Source organism: Salmo salar, unplaced genomic scaffold (assembly GCF_905237065.1).
Source record: "Salmo salar unplaced genomic scaffold, Ssal_v3.1, whole genome shotgun sequence".
NCBI lineage: Eukaryota > Metazoa > Chordata > Actinopteri > Salmoniformes > Salmonidae > Salmo > Salmo salar.
In genome coordinates, this window is record NW_025547355.1 from 2,136 (window position 1) to 22,024 (window position 19,889).

The 19,889-nt window shown below is 43.4% G+C and overlaps 2 protein-coding genes across 3 annotated transcripts; both read right to left on the reverse strand.

Annotated features, from left to right (window-relative positions):
- Nucleotides 1-305: 305 nt before the first annotated feature.
- On the reverse strand, nucleotides 306-1,350 carry LOC123731793 (general transcription factor IIF subunit 2-like). Its single transcript, XM_045711205.1, has 4 exons — nucleotides 1,142-1,350; nucleotides 836-909; nucleotides 678-696; nucleotides 306-554 (listed from the first exon to the last, which is right to left on the reverse strand). The coding sequence occupies exons 1-4, from the start codon at nucleotides 1,205-1,207 to the stop codon at nucleotides 378-380; spliced, it is 336 nt and encodes a 111-aa protein (XP_045567161.1). The 5' UTR covers nucleotides 1,208-1,350; the 3' UTR covers nucleotides 306-377.
- Nucleotides 1,351-8,256: 6,906 nt separating this feature from the next.
- LOC123731792 (GPALPP motifs-containing protein 1) lies at nucleotides 8,257-19,859 on the reverse strand. 2 transcript variants are annotated; one of them, XM_045711203.1, is made up of 7 exons: nucleotides 19,665-19,859; nucleotides 19,328-19,484; nucleotides 19,088-19,207; nucleotides 13,800-14,073; nucleotides 10,956-11,120; nucleotides 10,144-10,239; nucleotides 8,257-8,963 (listed from the first exon to the last, which is right to left on the reverse strand). In XM_045711203.1, exons 1-7 carry the CDS (start codon nucleotides 19,747-19,749, stop codon nucleotides 8,745-8,747), a joined length of 1,116 nt encoding a protein of 371 aa, XP_045567159.1. In that variant the 5' UTR covers nucleotides 19,750-19,859; the 3' UTR covers nucleotides 8,257-8,744. The 2 variants fall into 2 exon arrangements, with proteins under 2 accessions (XP_045567159.1, XP_045567160.1); XM_045711204.1 differs by having other exon boundaries at nucleotides 19,777-19,850.
- Between the last annotated feature and the right edge of the window lie 30 nt (nucleotides 19,860-19,889).

Sequence of the window (19,889 nt, forward strand, 5' to 3'; positions counted from 1 at the left end):
GGTTCCTCTCTAGGTTTCTTCCTAGGTTTTTGGCCTTTCTAGGGAGTTTTTCCTAGGGAGTTTTTCCTAGCCACCGTGCTTCTTTCACATGCTTTGCTTGCTGTTTGGGGTTTTAGGCTGGGTTTCTGTACAGCACTTTGAGATATCAACTGATGTACGAAGGGCTATATAAAAATAAATTTGATTTAGCACACACACTAAGGTAGTATGGTGCCATTTAGCACACACACTAAGGTAGTATGGTGCCATTTAGCACACACACTAAGGTAGTATGGTGCCATTTAGCACACACACTAAGGTAGTATGGTGCCATTTAGCACACAGCTCCTGAGTGCACCAAAATAGACACTGTTCTTTCTTCTTCTTCTTCATCATGTTTACAGCTGGAGGCCAGGTAACTGTTCCTTACCTGACTGGGTCTCAGTGAACACGGCCAGGGTCTGTCCTCCTACAGTCTGCATGGTGAACGGGTGGTCCCTGGGGGCCTGCACCCCCGATGGCTTGTCCCCGAGGCTGTCAATCATGGTCAGGTCTTCGTTCAGAGTGAATGCCACCTGGTTCACAACAAGTGTTAAGTTTAAATCAGTTTAGGACCAGGACACCGCTGGCTGAGTGGGGATCAATATTCCATAGGAATGTAATTCATCTGTGTCTGTAACCATAGTCACTATTATTACCTCTGCTTTCCCTTGGTTCCTAACGCAAAATAAGAAGACAACAACTGATTAGCTAAATCACCTTAGCTTGCTACTTCTCTTTAGCTAGCAGAGAAAGTAAACAACGATGGTGATTACCAAACAAACCATTAACACACGAACGAGACAATTCTACATACTTGCCGATCCGGAGCTTCCCCACCTCTCCTCTTCCTGATGCTTTGGCCCATTGCTGTGACAGGTATTTGGGCACCTGTGGGCACAGAGACTGGTTGTTAAAGTTAGCTAGCTAACTTGTGCAGTGTGATGATAATGATAGTTACTGTAGTCTACTTCAATAGATCGCTAGTCTCGTCCTCATCCATCCGCGCTGCCACTAGTTTGCTAACGTGTTAGCCGCTAGCTAGTCGTGTTAGCCGCTAGCTAGCTACTAGTGTTAGTCGTGTTAGCCGCTAGCTAGTTTATACCCAACATTTCCAACGTACCTTTACCAGCCACACGCCCGTGTTCTGTTTAGCACCAGTTAAGTCCACTTCGCCTTTCTCTGACATGTTTAAAACTGTTGAAATGACCTCTTACACGTTACCATTACAATTCGTTTGGCGTTATGAGGTAGGCTAGCTAACGTTAACTAAACAACACACCGTCCGGAAAAAGGAACAAACCATAACTACGGAGGCACAGGAGAGACAGACAGGACTCGCGAAACCGGAAATACTAGAACTCGAAGTTCGGTGGTCAATCATTTACTTTTACTCCCCTAACATTAGTTACTAAATATCTCCACAGAAAATTCAGTGTTTACATTTCGCTCCTCTTTTAGCCGACATTTAATCAATGCAGGCAAACTTTTAGCAAGCTATTCATACTAAATAATGTTTTCCTGCCTGGTGCCAGGCCCAACAAATGCAGCTTCAGGCTCAGCAGCCCTGTCCACCCATCCCCATACCCTGAACCAGCCCTGTCCACCCATCCTCCTGAACCAGCCCTGTCTCCCCATCCCCCCTGAACCAGCCCTGTCTCCCCATCCCCCTGAACCAGCCCTGTCCACCCATCCTCCTGAACCAGCCCTGTCCACCCATCCTCCTGAACCAGCCCTGTCCACCCATCCTCCTGAACCAGCCCTGTCCACCCATCCTCCTGAACCAGCCCTGTCCACCCATCCCCATACCCCTGAACCAGCCCTGTCTCCCCATCCCCTGAACCAGCCCCTGTCCACCCATACCCCTGAACCAGCCCTGTCTCCCCATCCCCCTGAACCAGCCCTGTCTCCCCATCCTCCTGAACCAGCCCTGTCCACCCATCCTCCTGAACCAGCCCTGTCCACCCATACCCCTGAACCAGCCCCTGTCCACCCATCCTCCTGAACCAGCCCTGTCCACCCATACCCCTGAACCAGCCCCTGTCCACCCATCCCCCCTGAACCAGCCCTGTCCACCCATCCTCCTGAACCAGCCCTGTCCACCCATCCTCCTGAACCAGCCCTGTCCACCCATCCTCCTGAACCAGCCCTGTCCACCCATCCTCCTGAACCAGCCCTGTCCACCCATCCCCCCTGAACCAGCCCTGTCCACCCATCCTCCTGAACCAGCCCTGTCTCCCCATCCCCCCTGAACCAGCCCTGTCTCCCCCATCCCCCCCTGAACCAGCCCTGTCTCCCCATCCCCTGAACCAGCCCTGTCCACCCATCCTCCTGAACCAGCCCTGTCCACCCATCCTCCTGAACCAGCCCTGTCCACCCATCCTCCTGAACCAGCCCTGTCTCCCCATCCCCTGAACCAGCCCCTGTCTCCCCATACCCCTGAACCAGCCCTGTCCACCCATCCTCCTGAACCAGCCCTGTCCACCCATACCCCTGAAGGTGGTGAGCAGCATTGTGTTGAATTGTGTCAGGTGACATAATTGCAGGTATTGCAATGCATTGAGGACAGGAATGTGATTCTCCAGTCAGGAAAAATCTGACTTGACACAGAGGGAGCCAATATCAGAGCCTTAATAAAGGAAGAGATGCCGGCTCTTAGAGATGGATGGACGTCTCTCCTGTCTGAGGGAGCCAATATCAGAGCCTTAATAAAGGGAAGAGATGCAGGCTCTTAGAGATGGATGGACGTCTCTCCTGTCAGAGGGAGCCAATATCAATAGCCTTAATAAAGGAAGAGATGCCGGCTCTTAGAGATGGATGGACGTCTCTCCTGTCAGAGGGAGCCAATATCAGAGCCTTAATAAAGGAAGAGATGCCGGCTCTTAGAGATGGATGGACGTCTCTCCTGTCAGAGGGAGCCAATATCAGAGCCTTAATAAAGGAAGAGATGCAGGCTCTTAGAGATGGATGGACGTCTTTCCTGTCAGAGGGAGCCAATATCAGAGCCTTAATAAAGGAAGAGATGCCGGCTCTTAGAGATGGATGGACGTCTCTCCTGTCTGAGGCAACACTGATTGCTACGCAAATGAACATTGCACCTCAATTTAGTAGGGAACACAGCCGCCAGAGGAAAAAGGAAGAGGTTACATGATGAGACATCTGAAGAGGAAACAGCTCAGGACAGTGCAGCAAATGTGTTTCAGAACACAGTGTTTTTCACTTCTATGGACAACATCATAAGTGACTTGGACACTAAGTTCCACACCACTGCAAACATTTGTAGAATAATTTTCTGCTGTTCTGAAAGTTTTTTCAGATTAGTGGAGGATAAAGTCCCTTCTGTGTGCCATCCGCTGATCATGAAGTATTCTAGAGATCTTACACCTGAGTTTCGACATGAAGTAAGATACACCTGGACACTGTATCTGCTGCCACTTTCCCCTCCTAACTTGTCCCCTCTTGGTCTCCTGAACACTGTATCTGCTGCCACTTTCCCCTCCTAACTTGTCCCCTCTTGGTCTCCTGAACACTGTATCTGCTGCCACTTTCCCCTCCTAACTTGTCCCCTCTTGGTCTCCTGGACACTGGCTATGCTGCCACTTGTCCCCTCTTGGTCTCCTGAATGCAGTTTGTAAGATGCAGCTGCAAAGCATTTTGGGAGAAGTGAGCATTGCTTTATGTATATTTTGCACACTGCCTGTAACTGTTGCTGGTGTTGAGAGAACTTTCAGTAAGATAAAACATAATTATTATTTATTTTTTTACTATTTGAGGTCCACTATGTCCCAGGACAGGCTTCGCAGTCTTGCAATGCTGTCCATTGAAAGTCAGTTAGCTAGAAAGCTGGACTTCAAAGACTTAAATCAGTGACTTTGCTACCAAGAAGGCTCAGCGCTGGGCTCTTGGTGAGTAAAGCTGAGCAAGGGCCAGTGATAACTGTTAAATGGCATGGCTATGGATATTGGATCACTACACAACATGATGCCCACAGGCTGAGAACAAGACTGAGAACAAGAACTGAGAACAGACTGAGAACAAGAACTGAGAACAAGAACTGAGAACAAGAACTGAGAACAAGAACTGAGAACAAGAACTGAGAACAGACTGAGAACAGACTGAGAACAGACTGAGAACAAGAACTGAGAACAAGACTGAGAACAAGAACTGAGAACAAGAACTGAGAACAAGACTGAGAACAGACTGAGAACAGACTGAGAACAAGAACTGAGAACAAGAACTGAGAACAAGAACTGAGAACAGACTGAGAACAGACTGAGAACAAGAACTGAGAACAGACTGAGAACAGACTGAGAACAAGAACTGAGAACAGACTGAGAACAGACTGAGAACAAGAACTGAGAACAAGAACTGAGAACAGACTGAGAACAGACTGAGAACAAGACTGAGAACAAGACTGAGAACAGACTGAGAACAAGAACTGAGAACAGACTGAGAACAGACTGAGAACAGACTGAGAACAAGAACTGAGAACAAGAACTGAGAACAGACTGAGAACAAGAACTGAGAACAAGAACTGAGAACAGACTGAGAACAGACTGAGAACAGACTGAGAACAGACTGAGAACAGACTGAGAACAAGAACTGAGAACAAGAACTGAGAACAGACTGAGAACAGACTGAGAACAGACTGAGAACAGACTGAGAACAGACTGAGAACAGACTGAGAACAAGATGTATCTCATAGTAATGGCTGGATTGACCATAAAATATGTTGTTTACAATCAAGACCCCAAGTGGAAGAAACCTATTGATTTGGTGACCTCTTGACCTTTCCTCTAGCGCCACCATCAGGCCTTTTCATTTCCATTTTGTTTTCCATTTTCCATTTCCACTTTTCCAGCTGCTTATTGTCTAGTTGGTATGTATACTTCGTTCAAACAGCAGGAGCGGTAGAGATACTCTGAATGCTCAGCTATAAAAAGCCAACTGACATTTACTCCTGAGGTGCTGACCTGTTGCACCCTCGACAACCACTGTGATTATTATTATTTGACCCTGCTGGTCATTTATGAACATTTGAACATCTAGGCCATGTTCTGTTATAATCTCCACCCGGCACAGCCAGAAGAGGACGGGCCACCCCTCATAGCCTGGTTCCTCTCTAGGTTTCTAATCTCCATCCAGCACAGCCAGAAGAGGACTGGCCACCCCTCATAGCCTGGTTCCTCACTAGGTTTCTAATCTCCACCCAGCACAGCCAGAAGAGGACTGGCCACCCCTCATAGCCTGGTTCCTCTCTAGGTTTCTAATCTCCATCCAGCACAGCCAGAAGAGGACTGGCCACCCCTCATAGACTGGTTCCTCACTAGGTTTCTAATCTCCACCCGGCACAGCCAGAAGAGGACTGGCCACCCCTCATAGCCTGGTTCCTCTCTAGGTTTCTAATCTCCACCCGGCACAGCCAGAAGAGGACTGGCCACCCCTCATAGCCTGGTTCCTCTCTAGGTTTCTAATCTCCACCCGGCACAGCGAGAAGAGGACTGGCCACCCCTCATAGCCTGGTTCCTCTCTAGGTTTCTTCCTAGGTTCTTGGCCTTTCTAGGGAGTTTTTCCTAGCCACCGTGCTTCTACACCTGCATTGCTTGCTGTTTGGGGGTTTTAGGCTGGGTTTCTGTACAGCATTTTGAGATATCAGCTGATGTAAGAAGGGCTTTATAAATACATTTGATTTAATCTGCTGCTGATTTTATCATTTTGTTTGTTATATTATTCTATAGATGATAATGATAATTTATTTTAATTGAAGAGGTTATAATGTATATTTAAGTTATATTTATTTTAAGTTATTCATTAATGTTAAGAGAATTTTCCATTCAAGAATTTTTACCATTTAAAATGACATTTAGGGCCGTCCCTGTAGCTCAGTTGGTAGAGCATGGTGTTTGCAACGCCAGGGTTGTGGGTTCAATTCCACGGGGGCCAGCACAGAAAAAAATTTATGAAATGTATGCGTTCACTACTGTAAGTCGCTCTGGATAAGAGCGTCTGCTAAATGACTAAAATGTAAAAAAAATGTAAAAATGTAAAACATTTAGACTGCTAAAGGCCATCTTTAGCACATTTCTTATAGAGGGCATCAGTCTTGCATCAAATAGTGAATTCCACTGTATGCTGAATGTTACATGCACGTCTGCACAGTGTTATATTTTCACAGCTCACTGTCAGTAAACATCTTACAGTAAATATTGGGACTACAAGAGAGTTGCAAGCTTACAAAGGTAGAGTTATTTAAAGCTTTGAATGGGTCGATTGGGTTCTGGAGGTGTACGGTTACAGGTCGAGAGTTATTTAAAGCTTTGAATGGGTCGATTGGGTTCTGGAGGTGTGCGGTTACAGGTCGAGAGTTATTTAAAGCTTTGAATGGGTCGATTGGGTTCTGGAGGTGTGCGGTTACAGGTCGAGAGTTATTTAAAGCTTTGAATGGGTCGATTGGGTTCTGGAGGTGTGCGGTTACAGGTCGAGAGTTATTTAAAGCTTTGAATGGGTCGATTGGGTTCTGGAGGTGTGCGATTACAGGTCGAGAGTTATTTAAAGCTTTGAATGGGTCGATTGGGTTCTGGAGGTGTGCGATTACAGGTCGAGAGTTATTTAAAGCTTTGAATGGGTCGATTGGGTTCTGGAGGTGTACGGTTACAGGTCGAGAGTTATTTAAAGCTTTGAATGGGTCGATTGGGTTCTGGAGGTGTGCGATTACAGGTCGAGAGTTATTTAAAGCTTTGAATGGGTCGATTGGGTTCTGGAGGTGTGCGATTACAGGTCGAGAGTTATTTAAAGCTTTGAATGGGTCGATTGGGTTCTGGAGGTGTACGGTTACAGATCGAGAGTTATTTAAAGCTTTGAACGGGTCGATTGGGTTCTGGAGGTGTGCGATTACAGGTCGAGAGTTATTTAAAGCTTTGAACGGGTCGATTGGGTTCTGGAGGTGTGCGATTACAGGTCGAGAGTTATTTAAAGCTTTGAACGGGTCGATTGGGTTCTGGAGGTGTGCGATTACAGGTCGAGAGTTATTTAAAGCTTTGAATGGGTCGATTGGGTTCTGGAGGTGTGAGGTTACAGCAATTGCGCAGGGTTGGTGTGGCCTGTGGTGGTGGGGCCCAATGTGACATCTTTCCCCGGGGCCCAAAATCCCTGGCGGTGCCCCTGCATACCTATGAAAAAAAAAACATGTATCTCAACAAAAAAAACATTGGCTACATGAAAAATCTTGACAATTAAAAACATGGTAGCAGCATATAAAACGGGTAGCACTAGCCTACATAGCCTTTAGAGGAAGGGTGCAGCGACAAAACCTCTTAGGAATCCGACTCTTTTCCCCCGAATTTTCACCTAAAATGACATAGCCAAATCAGCCAAACTGCCTGTAGCTCAGGACCTGAAGCAAGGATATGCATATTCTTGGTACCATTTGAAAGGAAACACTTTGAAGTTTGTGGAAATGTGAAATTAATGTAGGAGAATATAACACATTAGATCTGGTTAAAGATAATACAAAAGAAAAGAAGAAAAAAAAAAAAACATGCCTTTTCTATTTTTTGGGGTTTTGTTCCATCTTTGAAATGCAAGAGAAAAGCCATTATGACTTAAGAGTCTAGGCGCAATTTTGATATTGGCCACTAGATGGAAGCAGTGTATGTGCAAAGTTTTAGACTGATTCAATGAACCATTGCATTACTGTTCAAAATGTTGTATCGAGTCTGCCCAAATGTGCTGAATTGGGTCTGTTTTGAAGTACATAACTATAGAGAACATACAAAAATGATATGGTAATTAAAAATGTAAGTACACACTCCCAGGAATGACATAAATGATGGATAATTAGCTTCCAGTTAATGTTATTAATGAACAAACCAGTTGCTGTGATAAAAGTTTTGTTATTGCCCATGCTCCTCAAACAATAGGCCCAGTCCTGTCAAAAAAAAACGTGATTTCCGGTGTTTTATATAGTTCCACATTATGGAGGATGGAATTTATACTGTGAAATTGTGACAAAATATGATAATGCCCTTTAAAGTGTGAGAGCTGTTTGTTAAGGCCTCGTCAAATGTCAGCCTTGTTTTGGTGGGGGGGGGTGGAGTTTTGACCAGTTAGTAGACCAATAAGAAAGAGAGTTCCAAACCTCTCTGCCAATAACAGATCGTTTTCCCCTCCCCACTCAGACCACTCCCAGACAGTCCTAGCAAAATTCTTGCTTGAAAAATGACTCTTTGCTATTTTTGATATTTTTTTAGCGTTTTAATTGAAAACAAAATCACAGCAATGTACTTAACTGTTCCCCAGAAATGATTTGCTATTAAGATAAAAAAAACACAGCTGCACATCGGACCTTTAAAAACTAAAAAAAACGAAGGAGGTGTGGCTCAGTTGGTAGAGCATTGGAACTTTCAACACAAGGGTTGTGGGTTCGATTCCCACGGGGAAACCAGTACGGAGAAATAATAAGTCAGAACATGTATGCACTCACTACTGTAAGTCGCTCTGGATAAGAGTGACTACTAAAACCTAACTAATCAAACTGATATTCACACTTTTATCAAAATACATACAAGTTATACCAGTACAGCTCAGATCATATTTCAGTACAATGTGTTCTGATCGCCTGAGCAATCGGACTGCAATAAAAGTCAACCTGGAACGTTGCCGTCATAATTGACAAGGGTCAGGTGATCAAAAAATGCCCAATCCTGAGCTATTCTGTGTGGATTGTCTCAGAGGAACATTTTCTCCTTGCTGTGTCCGAAGCGTGTGTTGAGCTCCTGGGACTTCTTCAACAGACGTTGTTTCTGAGCTTCATCAAACTTGTTGACTTGCAAGTCCTGGTCCCTGTCGAACGCTCGTCTCTCCAGCGGCTTGGCTCCCTCACCCAGTTTCCTCTTCTTCATCTGCTTCTCATGGAGACTGATCAGAGACTCCCCACGCTTGGTTTCCTAACAGAGAGGAGAGAGAAAGACAAAAGTCATTTTGACAACTAATGGACGGTAGACGTCTGGGTTTAGTATCCGGGCCGGTAGACGTCTGGGTCTAGTCTCCGGGTCAGCGGTCTAGTCTCCGGGTCAGTAGACGTCTGGGTCTAGTCTCCGGGTCAGCGGTCTAGTCTCCGGGTCAGCGGTCTAGTCTCCGGGTCGGTAGACATCTGGGTCTAGTCTCCGGGTCAGCGGTCTAGTCTCCGGGTCAGCGGTCTAGTCTCCGGGTCAGTAGACGTCTGGGTCTAGTCTCCGGGTCAGCGGTCTAGTCTCCGGGTCGGTAGACGTCTGGGTCTAGTCTCCGGGCCGGTAGACATCTGGGTCTAGTCTCCGGGTCAGCGGTCTAGTCTCCGGGTCGGTAGACATCTGGGTCTAGTCTCCGGGTCAGCGGTCTAGTCTCCGGGTCAGCGGTCTAGTCTCCGGGCCGGTAGACATCTGGGTCTAGTCTCCGGGTCAGCGGTCTAGTCTCCGGGTCAGTAGACGTCTGGGTCTAGTCTCCGGGTCAGCGGTCTAGTCTCCGGGTCAGCGGTCTAGTCTCCGGGTCAGCGGTCTAGTCTCCGGGTCAGTAGACGTCTGGGTCTAGTCTCCGGGTCAGCGGTCTAGTCTCCGGGTCGGTAGACGTCTGGGTCTAGTCTCCGGGTCAGCGGTCTAGTCTCCGGGTCAGTAGACGTCTGGGTCTAGTCTCCGGGTCAGCGGTCTAGTCTCCGGGTCAGTAGACGTCTGGGTCTAGTCTCCGGGTCAGCGGTCTAGTCTCCGGGTCGGTAGACGTCTGGGTCTAGTGTCCGGGTCAGCGGTCTAGTCTCCGGGTCAGTAGACGTCTGGGTCTAGTCTCCGGGTCAGCGGTCTAGTCTCCGGGTCAGTAGACGTCTGGGTCTAGTCTCCGGGTCAGCGGTCTAGTCTCCGGGTCGGTAGACGTCTGGGTCTAGTCTCCGGGTCAGCGGTCTAGTCTCCGGGTCAGCGGTCTAGTCTCCGGGTCGGTAGACGTCTGGGTCTAGTCTCCGGGTCAGCGGTCTAGTCTCCGGGTCGGTAGAAGTCTGGGTCTAGTCTCCTAGTTGTAAATGCCATAGTGAGATCTTCATTCAGGTGTTCGTACAGGTGTCATGTAGTTGCTCCGTTGGGCAGAGAAAGAGGTTCTACTACTTACGTTGTATTTGGACACTTTCTCAGCCATCTGGAGCTCTTTGTGAGACAGTCGAGGGACCGGTTCTGTTTCTCCACTCTCCTTTCCCTCCAGCCGTTCCTGTTGAGACAGACAGACAGACAGACAGACAGACAGACAGACAGAAAGAGAAACAGACAGACAGACAGACAGACAGACAGACAGACAGACAGACAGAGAGACAGACAGACAGACAGAGAAACAGACAGACAGACAGACAGACAGACAGACAGACAGACAGAGAGACAGACAGACAGACAGAGAAACAGACAGACAGACAGAGAAACAGACAGACAGACAGACAGAGAAACAGACAGACAGACAGAGAGAGAAACAGACAGACAGACAGACAGACAGAGAAACAGACAGACAGACAGAGAAACAGACAGAGAGACAGACAGACAGACAGACAGACAGACAGACAGACAGACAGACAGAGAAACAGACAGACAGACAGAGAAACAGACAGACAGACAGAGAAACAGACAGACAGACAGACAGAGAAACAGACAGACAGACAGAGAGAGAAACAGACAGACAGACAGACAGACAGACAGACAGACAGACAGACAGACAGACAGACAGACAGACAGACAGACAGAGAAACAGACAGACAGACAGAGAAACAGACAGACAGACAGACAGACAGAGAAACAGACAGACAGACAGACAGACAGACAGACAGACAGACAGAGAGACAGAGAGACAGAGAGACAGATAGAGAATTATATAGTCAGTAGAGTAGGGTGAAATCCCAACAGAAACGTGTCGACAGAACCAGAACCAGTGTTTCCTACCCTGAGCTTGCGTTCTCGATCAGCAGGGGTGTCGGTCCAGAGGGATCGGTCCTTGCTCTCCGGTCCAGCCCTCTTCTTGAAGGTTCTGGCCCCCAGCCCGATGTGCTGCAGCGTTGGAGGAAGCTCTGTCATCCAGGTCTCTCGCACCACGTCCTCCGGACCATTCTGTCAATCAACCATCACAGATAAGGCTGTCAACTCATTCTACCATCTGGCCTGGGGTCTGTTCATTAGGAGGCTGTCAACTCATTCTACCATCTGACCTGGGGTCTGTTCATTAGGAGGCTGTCAACTCACTCTACCATCTGACCTGGGGTCTGTTCATTAGGAGGCTGTCAACTCATTCTACCATCTGACCTGGGGTCTGTTCATTAGGAGGCTGTCAACTCACTCTACCATCTGACCTGGGGTCTGTTCATTAGGAGGCTGTCAACTCATTCTACCATCTGACCTGGGGTCTGTTCATTAGGAGGCTGTCAACTCATTCTACCATCTGACCTGGGGTCTGTTCATTAGGAGGCTGTCAACTCATTCTACCATCTGACCTGGGGTCTGTTCATTAGGAGGCTGTCAACTCATTCTACCATCTGACCTGGGGTCTGTTCATTAGGAGGCTGTCAACTCATTCTACCATCTGACCTGGGGTCTGTTCATTAGGAGGCTGTCAACTCATTCTACCATCTGACCTGGGGTCTGTTCATTAGGAGGCTGTCAACTCACTCTACCATCTGACCTGGGGTCTGTTCATTAGGAGGCTGTCAACTCATTCTACCATCTGGCCTGGGGTCTGTTCATTAGGAGGCTGTCAACTCATTCTACCATCTGACCTGGGGTCTGTTCATTAGGAGGCTGTCAACTCACTCTACCATCTGACCTGGGGTCTGTTCATTAGGAGGCTGTCAACTCACTCTACCATCTGACCTGGGGTCTGTTCATTAGGAGGCTGTCAACTCACTCTACCATCTGACCTGGGGTCTGTTCATTAGGAGGCTGTCAACTCATTCTACCATCTGACCTGGGGTCTGTTCATTAGGGAGGCTGTCAACTCATTCTACCATCTGACCTGGGGTCTGTTCATTAGGAGGCTGTCAACTCACTCTACCATCTGACCTGGGGTCTGTTCATTAGGAGGCTGTCAACTCATTCTACCATCTGACCTGGGGTCTGTTCATTAGGAGGCTGTCAACTCATTCTACCATCTGACCTGGGGTCTGTTCATTAGGAGGCTGTCAACTCATTCTACCATCTGACCTGGGGTCTGTTCAGTAGGAACAAACGTGGGGAAAATGATTCGAAATAAGAGGAATTAAAATTTGTCCTATTAAACAGTAAAAAAAAAAAGTTTTGCACGATTGAACACAACGTATGAGAATCACCCAATGAGCATGTTCCTAAGGGCGCCACCTGGTGGCGGAGTCAAGCACCATAAAGATGAACAAATTACTGGTCAACTCAACAGTAAACAACTCAACGGTAAACAACTCAACAATAAACAACTCAACGGTAAACAACTCAACGGTAAACAACTCAACAGTAAACAACTCAACAGTAAACAACTCAACAGTAAACAACTCAACGGTAAACAACTCAACAGTAAACAACTCAACGGTAAACAAGTCAACGGTAAACAAGTCAACGGTAAACAACTCAACGGTAAACAAGTCAACGGTAAACAACTCAACGGTAAACAACTCAACAATAAACAACTCAACAGTAAACAACTCAACAGTAAACAACTCAACGGTAAACAACTCAACAGTAAACAACTCAACGGTAAACAACTCAACAGTAAACAACTCAACTGTAAACAACTCAACAGTAAACAACTCAACAGTAAACATGTCTCGTCCCCCACTAATGATGCAGCCCCCCCCAGTCTGGACGTAGAACAAGAGACTGGACGTAGAATAAGAACGTAGAATAAGAGTCTGGATGTAGAATAAGAACGTAGAACGAGAGTCTGGACGTAGAACGAGAGTCTGGACGTAGAACGAGAGTCTGGACGTAGAACGAGAGTCTGGACGTAGAACGAGAGTCTGGACGTAGAACAAGAGTCTGGACGTAGAATAAGAACGTAGAACGAGAGTCTGGACGTAGAATAAGAACGTAGAACGAGAGTCTGGACGTAGAACGAGAGTCTGGACGTAGAACGAGAGTCTGGACGTAGAACGAGAGTCTGGACGTAGAACAAGAGTCTGGACGTAGAACAAGAACGTAGAACGAGAGTCTGGACGTAGAACGAGAGTCTGGACGTAGAATAAGAACGTAGAACGAGAGTCTGGACGTAGAACGAGAGTCTGGACGTAGAACGAGAGTCTGGACGTAGAATAACAGTCTGGACGTAGAATAACAGTCTGGACGTAGAATAACAGTCTGGACGTAGAATAACAGTCTGGACGTAGAATAACAGTCTGGACGTAGAATAAGAGTCTGGACGTAGAATAAGAGTCTGGACGTAGAATAAGAGTCTGGGTGTAGAATAAGAGTCTGGACGTAGAATAAGAGTCTGGACGTAGAATAAGAGTCTGGACGTAGAATAAGAGTCTGGACGTAGAATAAGAGTCTGGACGTAGAATAAGAGTCTGGACGTAGAATAAGAGTCTAGACGTAGAATAAGAGTCTAGACGTAGAATAAGAGTCTGGACGTAGAATAAGAGTCTGGACGTAGAATAAGAGTCTGGACGTAGAATAAGAGTCTGGACGTAGAATAAGAGTCTGGACGTAGAATAAGAGTCTAGACGTAGAATAAGAGTCTAGACGTAGAATAAGAGTCTAGACGTAGAATAAGAGTCTGGATGTAGAATAAGAGTCTAGATGTAGAATAAGTGGCGGTGAGGTTCTCACATCTGCTCCTGTCAGTCTGTCCTTCATCTTCTGAGCTCTGCGTTCGATGTCCAAAGCCACGGAGTCCCGGATGGCACCTTGAGCAGGCATGGGCCCGATCACCTCTTCATCCTCCTCCTCCTCCTCCTCCTCTTCATCACTGCTGGAGGATTCTGCTGTGAAGCCCGGTGGCAGGACTGGCCGAGGGAAGTCATCCTCACCGTCATCATCATCTTCATCATCAGATACCGGTCTGTGAAATCCTGGGGGTAAGGCTGGGCCCAATACAGCTGGCCTAGGGGAGGTAGAAAAGAGAATCAATCAACTCAACACAAACCAATAAAAACATTTAGACAAGTTATTGGAAAATATATGCATGACTGGCTGACATATCAATTAATATGTCTGTTTAACACAGAGAGAGGACTAGCTGACATATCATTTAATATGTCTGTTTAACACAGAGAGAGGACTAGCTGACATATCATTTAATATGTCTGTTTAACACAGAGAGAACTAGCTGACATATCATTTAATATGTCTGTTTAACACAGAGAGAGGACTAGCTGACATATCATTTAATATGTCTGTTTAACACAGAGAGAGGACTAGCTGACATATCATTTAATATGTCAGTTTAAAGCAGAGAGGACTAGCTGACATATCATTTAATATGTCTGTTTAACACAGAGAGAGGACTAGCTGACATATCATTTAATATGTCTGTTTAACACAGAGAGAACTAGCTGACATATCATTTAATGTCTGTTTAACACAGAGAGAACTAGCTGACATATCATTTAATATGTCTGTTTAAAGCAGAGAGAACTAGCTGACATATCATTTAATATGTCTGTTTAAAGCAGAGAGAGGACTAGCTGACATATCATTTAATATGTCTGTTTAACACAGAGAGAACTAGCTGACATATCATTTAATATGTCTGTTTAAAGCAGAGAGGACTAGCTGACATATCATTTAATATGTCTGTTTAAAGCAGAGAGAGGACTAGCTGACATATCATTTAATATGTCTGTTTAAAGCAGAGAGAGAACTAGCTGACATATCAATTAATATGTCTGTTTAAAGCAGAGAGAACTAGCTGACATATCATTTAATATGTCTGTTTAAAGCAGAGAGAGGACTAGCTGACATATCAATTAATATGTCTGTTTAAAGCAGAGAGAGGACTAGCTGACATATCATTTAATATGTCTGTTTAAAGCAGAGAGAGAACTAGCTGACATATCATTTAATATGTCTGTTTAAAGCAGAGAGAGGACTAGCTGACATATCATTTAATATGTCTGTTTAAAGCAGAGAGAGAACTAGCTGACATATCATTTAATATGTCTGTTTAAAGCAGAGAGAACTAGCTGACATATCATTTAATATGTCTGTTTAAAGCAGAGAGGACTAGCTGACATATCATTTAATATGTCTGTTTAAAGCAGAGAGAACTAGCTGACATATCATTTAATATGTCTGTTTAAAGCAGAGAGAGAACTAGCTGACATATCATTTAATATGTCTGTTTAAAGCAGAGAGAGAACTAGCTGACATATCATTTAATATGTCTGTTTAAAGTAGGGCGAACTAGCTGACATATCATTTAATATGTCTGTTTAAAGCAGAGAGAGAACTAGCTGACATATCATTTAATATGTCTGTTTAAAGCAGAGAGAGAACTAGCTGACATATCATTTAATATGTCTGTTTAAAGCAGAGAGAACTAGCTGACATATCATTTAATATGTCTGTTTAAAGCAGAGAGAACTAGCTGACATATCATATAATATGTCTGTTTAAAGCAGAGAGAACTAGCTGACATATCATTTTAATATGTCTGTTTAAAGCAGAGAGAACTAGCTGACATATCATTTAATATGTCTGTTTAAAGCAGAGAGGACTAGCTGACATATCATTTAATATGTCTGTTTAAAGCAGAGAGGACTAGCTGACATATCATTTAATATGTCTGTTTAAAGCAGAGAGAACTAGCTGACATATCATTTAATATGTCTGTTTAAAGCAGAGAGAGAACTAGCTGACATATCATTTAATATGTCTGTTTAAAGCAGAGAGAACTAGCTGACATATCATTTAATATGTCTGTTTAAAGCAGAGAGGACTAGCTGACATATCATTTAATATGTCTGTTTAAAGCAGAGAGAACTAGCTGACATATCATTTAATATGTCTGTTTAAAGCAGAGAGAGAACTAGCTGACATATCATTTAATATGTCTGTTTAAAGCAGAGAGAACTAGCTGACATATCATTTAATATGTCTGTTTAAAGCAGAGAGAACTAGCTGACATATCATTTAATATGTCTGTTTAAAGCAGATAGGACTAGCTGACATATCATATAATATGTCTGTTTAAAGCAGAGAGAACTAGCTGACATATCATTTAATATGTCTGTTTAAAGCAGAGAGAACTAGCTGACATATCATTTAATATGTCTGTTTAAAGCAGAGAGAACTAGCTGACATATCATTTAATATGTCTGTTTAAAGCAGATAGGACTAGCTGACATATCATATAATATGTCTGTTTAAAGCAGAGAGAACTAGCTGACATATCATTTAATATGTCTGTTTAAAGCAGAGAGAGAACTAGCTGACATATCATTTAATATGTCTGTTTAAAGCAGAGAGAACTAGCTGACATATCATTTAATATGTCTGTTTAAAGCAGAGAGAGAACTAGCTGACATATCATTTTAATATGTCTGTTTAAAGCAGAGAGAGAACTAGCTGACATATCATTTTAATATGTCTGTTTAAAGCAGAGAGAGAACTAGCTGACATATCATTTTAATATGTCTGTTTAAAGCAGAGAGAGAACTAGCTGACATATCATTTTAATATGTCTGTTTAAAGCAGAGAGAGAACTAGCTGACATATCATTTAATATGTCTGTTTAAAGCAGAGAGAACTAGCTGACATATCATTTAATATGTCTGTTTAAAGCAGAGAGAACTAGCTGACATATCATATAATATGTCTGTTTAAAGCAGAGAGAACTAGCTGACATATCATTTTAATATGTCTGTTTAAAGCAGAGAGAGAACTAGCTGACATATCATTTAATATGTCTGTTTAAAGCAGAGAGAACTAGCTGACATATCATTTAATATGTCTGTTTAAAGCAGAGAGAACTAGCTGACATATCATTTAATATGTCTGTTTAAAGCAGAGAGGACTAGCTGACATATCATTTAATATGTCTGTTTAAAGCAGAGAGGACTAGCTGACATATCATTTAATATGTCTGTTTAAAGCAGAGAGAACTAGCTGACATATCATTTAATATGTCTGTTTAAAGCAGAGAGAGAACTAGCTGACATATCATTTAATATGTCTGTTTAAAGCAGAGAGAACTAGCTGACATATCATTTAATATGTCTGTTTAAAGCAGAGAGGACTAGCTGACATATCATTTAATATGTCTGTTTAAAGCAGAGAGAACTAGCTGACATATCATTTAATATGTCTGTTTAAAGCAGAGAGAGAACTAGCTGACATATCATTTAATATGTCTGTTTAAAGCAGAGAGAACTAGCTGACATATCATTTAATATGTCTGTTTAAAGCAGAGAGAACTAGCTGACATATCATTTAATATGTCTGTTTAAAGCAGATAGGACTAGCTGACATATCATATAATATGTCTGTTTAAAGCAGAGAGAACTAGCTGACATATCATTTAATATGTCTGTTTAAAGCAGAGAGAACTAGCTGACATATCATTTAATATGTCTGTTTAAAGCAGAGAGAACTAGCTGACATATCATTTAATATGTCTGTTTAAAGCAGATAGGACTAGCTGACATATCATATAATATGTCTGTTTAAAGCAGAGAGAACTAGCTGACATATCATTTAATATGTCTGTTTAAAGCAGAGAGAGAACTAGCTGACATATCATTTAATATGTCTGTTTAAAGCAGAGAGAACTAGCTGACATATCATTTTAATATGTCTGTTTAAAGCAGAGAGAGAACTAGCTGACATATCATTTTAATATGTCTGTTTAAAGCAGAGAGAGAACTAGCTGACATATCATTTTAATATGTCTGTTTAAAGCAGAGAGAGAACTAGCTGACATATCATTTTAATATGTCTGTTTAAAGCAGAGAGAGAACTAGCTGACATATCATTTTAATATGTCTGTTTAAAGCAGAGAGAGAACTAGCTGACATATCATTTTAATATGTCTGTTTAAAGCAGAGAGAGAACTAGCTGACATATCATTTAATATGTCTGTTTAAAGCAGAGAGAGAACTAGCTGACATATCATTTAATATGTCTGTTTAAAGCAGAGAGAGAACTAGCTGACATATCATTTAATATGTCTGTTTAAAGCAGAGAGAACTAGCTGACATATCATTTAATATGTCTGTTTAAAGCAGAGAGAACTAGCTGACATATCATTTAATATGTCTGTTTAAAGCAGATAGGACTAGCTGACATATCATATAATATGTCTGTTTAAAGCAGAGAGAACTAGCTGACATATCATTTAATATGTCTGTTTAAAGCAGAGAGAACTAGCTGACATATCATTTAATATGTCTGTTTAAAGCAGAGAGAACTAGCTGACATATCATTTAATATGTCTGTTTAAAGCAGATAGGACTAGCTGACATATCATATAATATGTCTGTTTAAAGCAGAGAGAACTAGCTGACATATCATTTAATATGTCTGTTTAAAGCAGAGAGAGAACTAGCTGACATATCATTTAATATGTCTGTTTAAAGCAGAGAGAACTAGCTGACATATCATTTAATATGTCTGTTTAAAGCAGAGAGAGAACTAGCTGACATATCATTTTAATATGTCTGTTTAAAGCAGAGAGAGAACTAGCTGACATATCATTTTAATATGTCTGTTTAAAGCAGAGAGAGAACTAGCTGACATATCATTTTAATATGTCTGTTTAAAGCAGAGAGAGAACTAGCTGACATATCATTTTAATATGTCTGTTTAAAGCAGAGAGAACTAGCTGACATATCATTTTAATATGTCTGTTTAAAGCAGAGAGAGAACTAGCTGACATATCATTTTAATATGTCTGTTTAAAGCAGAGAGAGAACTAGCTGACATATCATTTAATATGTCTGTTTAAAGCAGAGAGAGAACTAGCTGACATATCATTTAATATGTCTGTTTAAAGCAGAGAGAGAACTAGCTGACATATCATTTAATATGTCTGTTTAAAGCAGAGAGAGAACTAGCTGACATATCATTTTAATATGTCTGTTTAAAGCAGGGAGATCTAGTTGTGTTGTCTTGGTTACCTCTCTGGTGAAGCCTGTGGGTTTGAGAACCCAGGAGGAAGAGCTGGTCCGAAGAAACCATCATCATCATCATCATCCCCAAGCCTTCTTCTCACCGCCTCTTCTACTCTGTGCTGTTTTCTACAGAATGATGCAGACAGTCCATTTCAGGCATTTTACACGCGCTTTCCTTCACAGACAATGAGGAAATGAAGGTGTTTGACGTTAGTTTAAATGTAGAAGTGAGTGTAAATGTGTTACTCTGTGGTGGGTCCATCCCTGGTCGTCCCTCTACCGTGTCTGCTGCTCGTCTTGTTTCGTCTCTTCATCACCACGTCCACCTCCTCCTGGACAAAGTCATCCTCCGAGCTGGAGAGCAACTCCGGTTTGTATCCGGGAGGAAGAGCAGGACCTGCAACTATTGGAGAAGACAGCACATCTTAGGTAGGAAAACACCATTAACAGACACTGGCTTTTTCCATTGAACAATACAGTAAAAGCAGAAAGATAACTAAGCCGTGGATATGACAGCATAGTATCTGATGACACTAGTCTAAAAAAAATCCTGTGGATTTAAACCACTACTAACTTTACTCACATCCTTCCTCATCATCAGAATCATCACTGCTGCTTTTTCTGAACGACGGAGGTAAAGCAGGTCCGATTAAATCATCATCTGACATGATTACCGATTATTATTAATTACCTACTTTTACAACAATAAACACCTCGACGAGAAGGAGGGGAAAAAACGACAGCGAAACCCGGAAATCCGGAAATCGAATCTGACCTCTACCACCGGAAGTAAACAATACCGATATCC

Bases quoted from the DNA above. Each gene is read 5' to 3' on its own strand.
- LOC123731793 (XM_045711205.1), bottom strand. From the start codon at position 1,207: ATGTCAGAGAAAGGCGAAGTGGACTTAACTGGTGCTAAACAGAACACG. The intron at 910-1,141 runs GTACGTTGGAAA...CTGTGCCCACAG, and splicing joins CGGGCGTGTGGCTGGTAAAG to GTGCCCAAATACCTGTCACA.
- LOC123731792 (XM_045711203.1), bottom strand. From the start codon at position 19,749: ATGTCAGATGATGATTTAATCGGACCTGCTTTACCTCCGTCGTTCAGA. The intron at 19,485-19,664 runs GTGAGTAAAGTT...CTTCTCCAATAG, and splicing joins TTCTGATGATGAGGAAGGAT to TTGCAGGTCCTGCTCTTCCT. The intron at 19,208-19,327 runs GTAACACATTTA...ATCATTCTGTAG, and splicing joins AGGGATGGACCCACCACAGA to AAAACAGCACAGAGTAGAAG.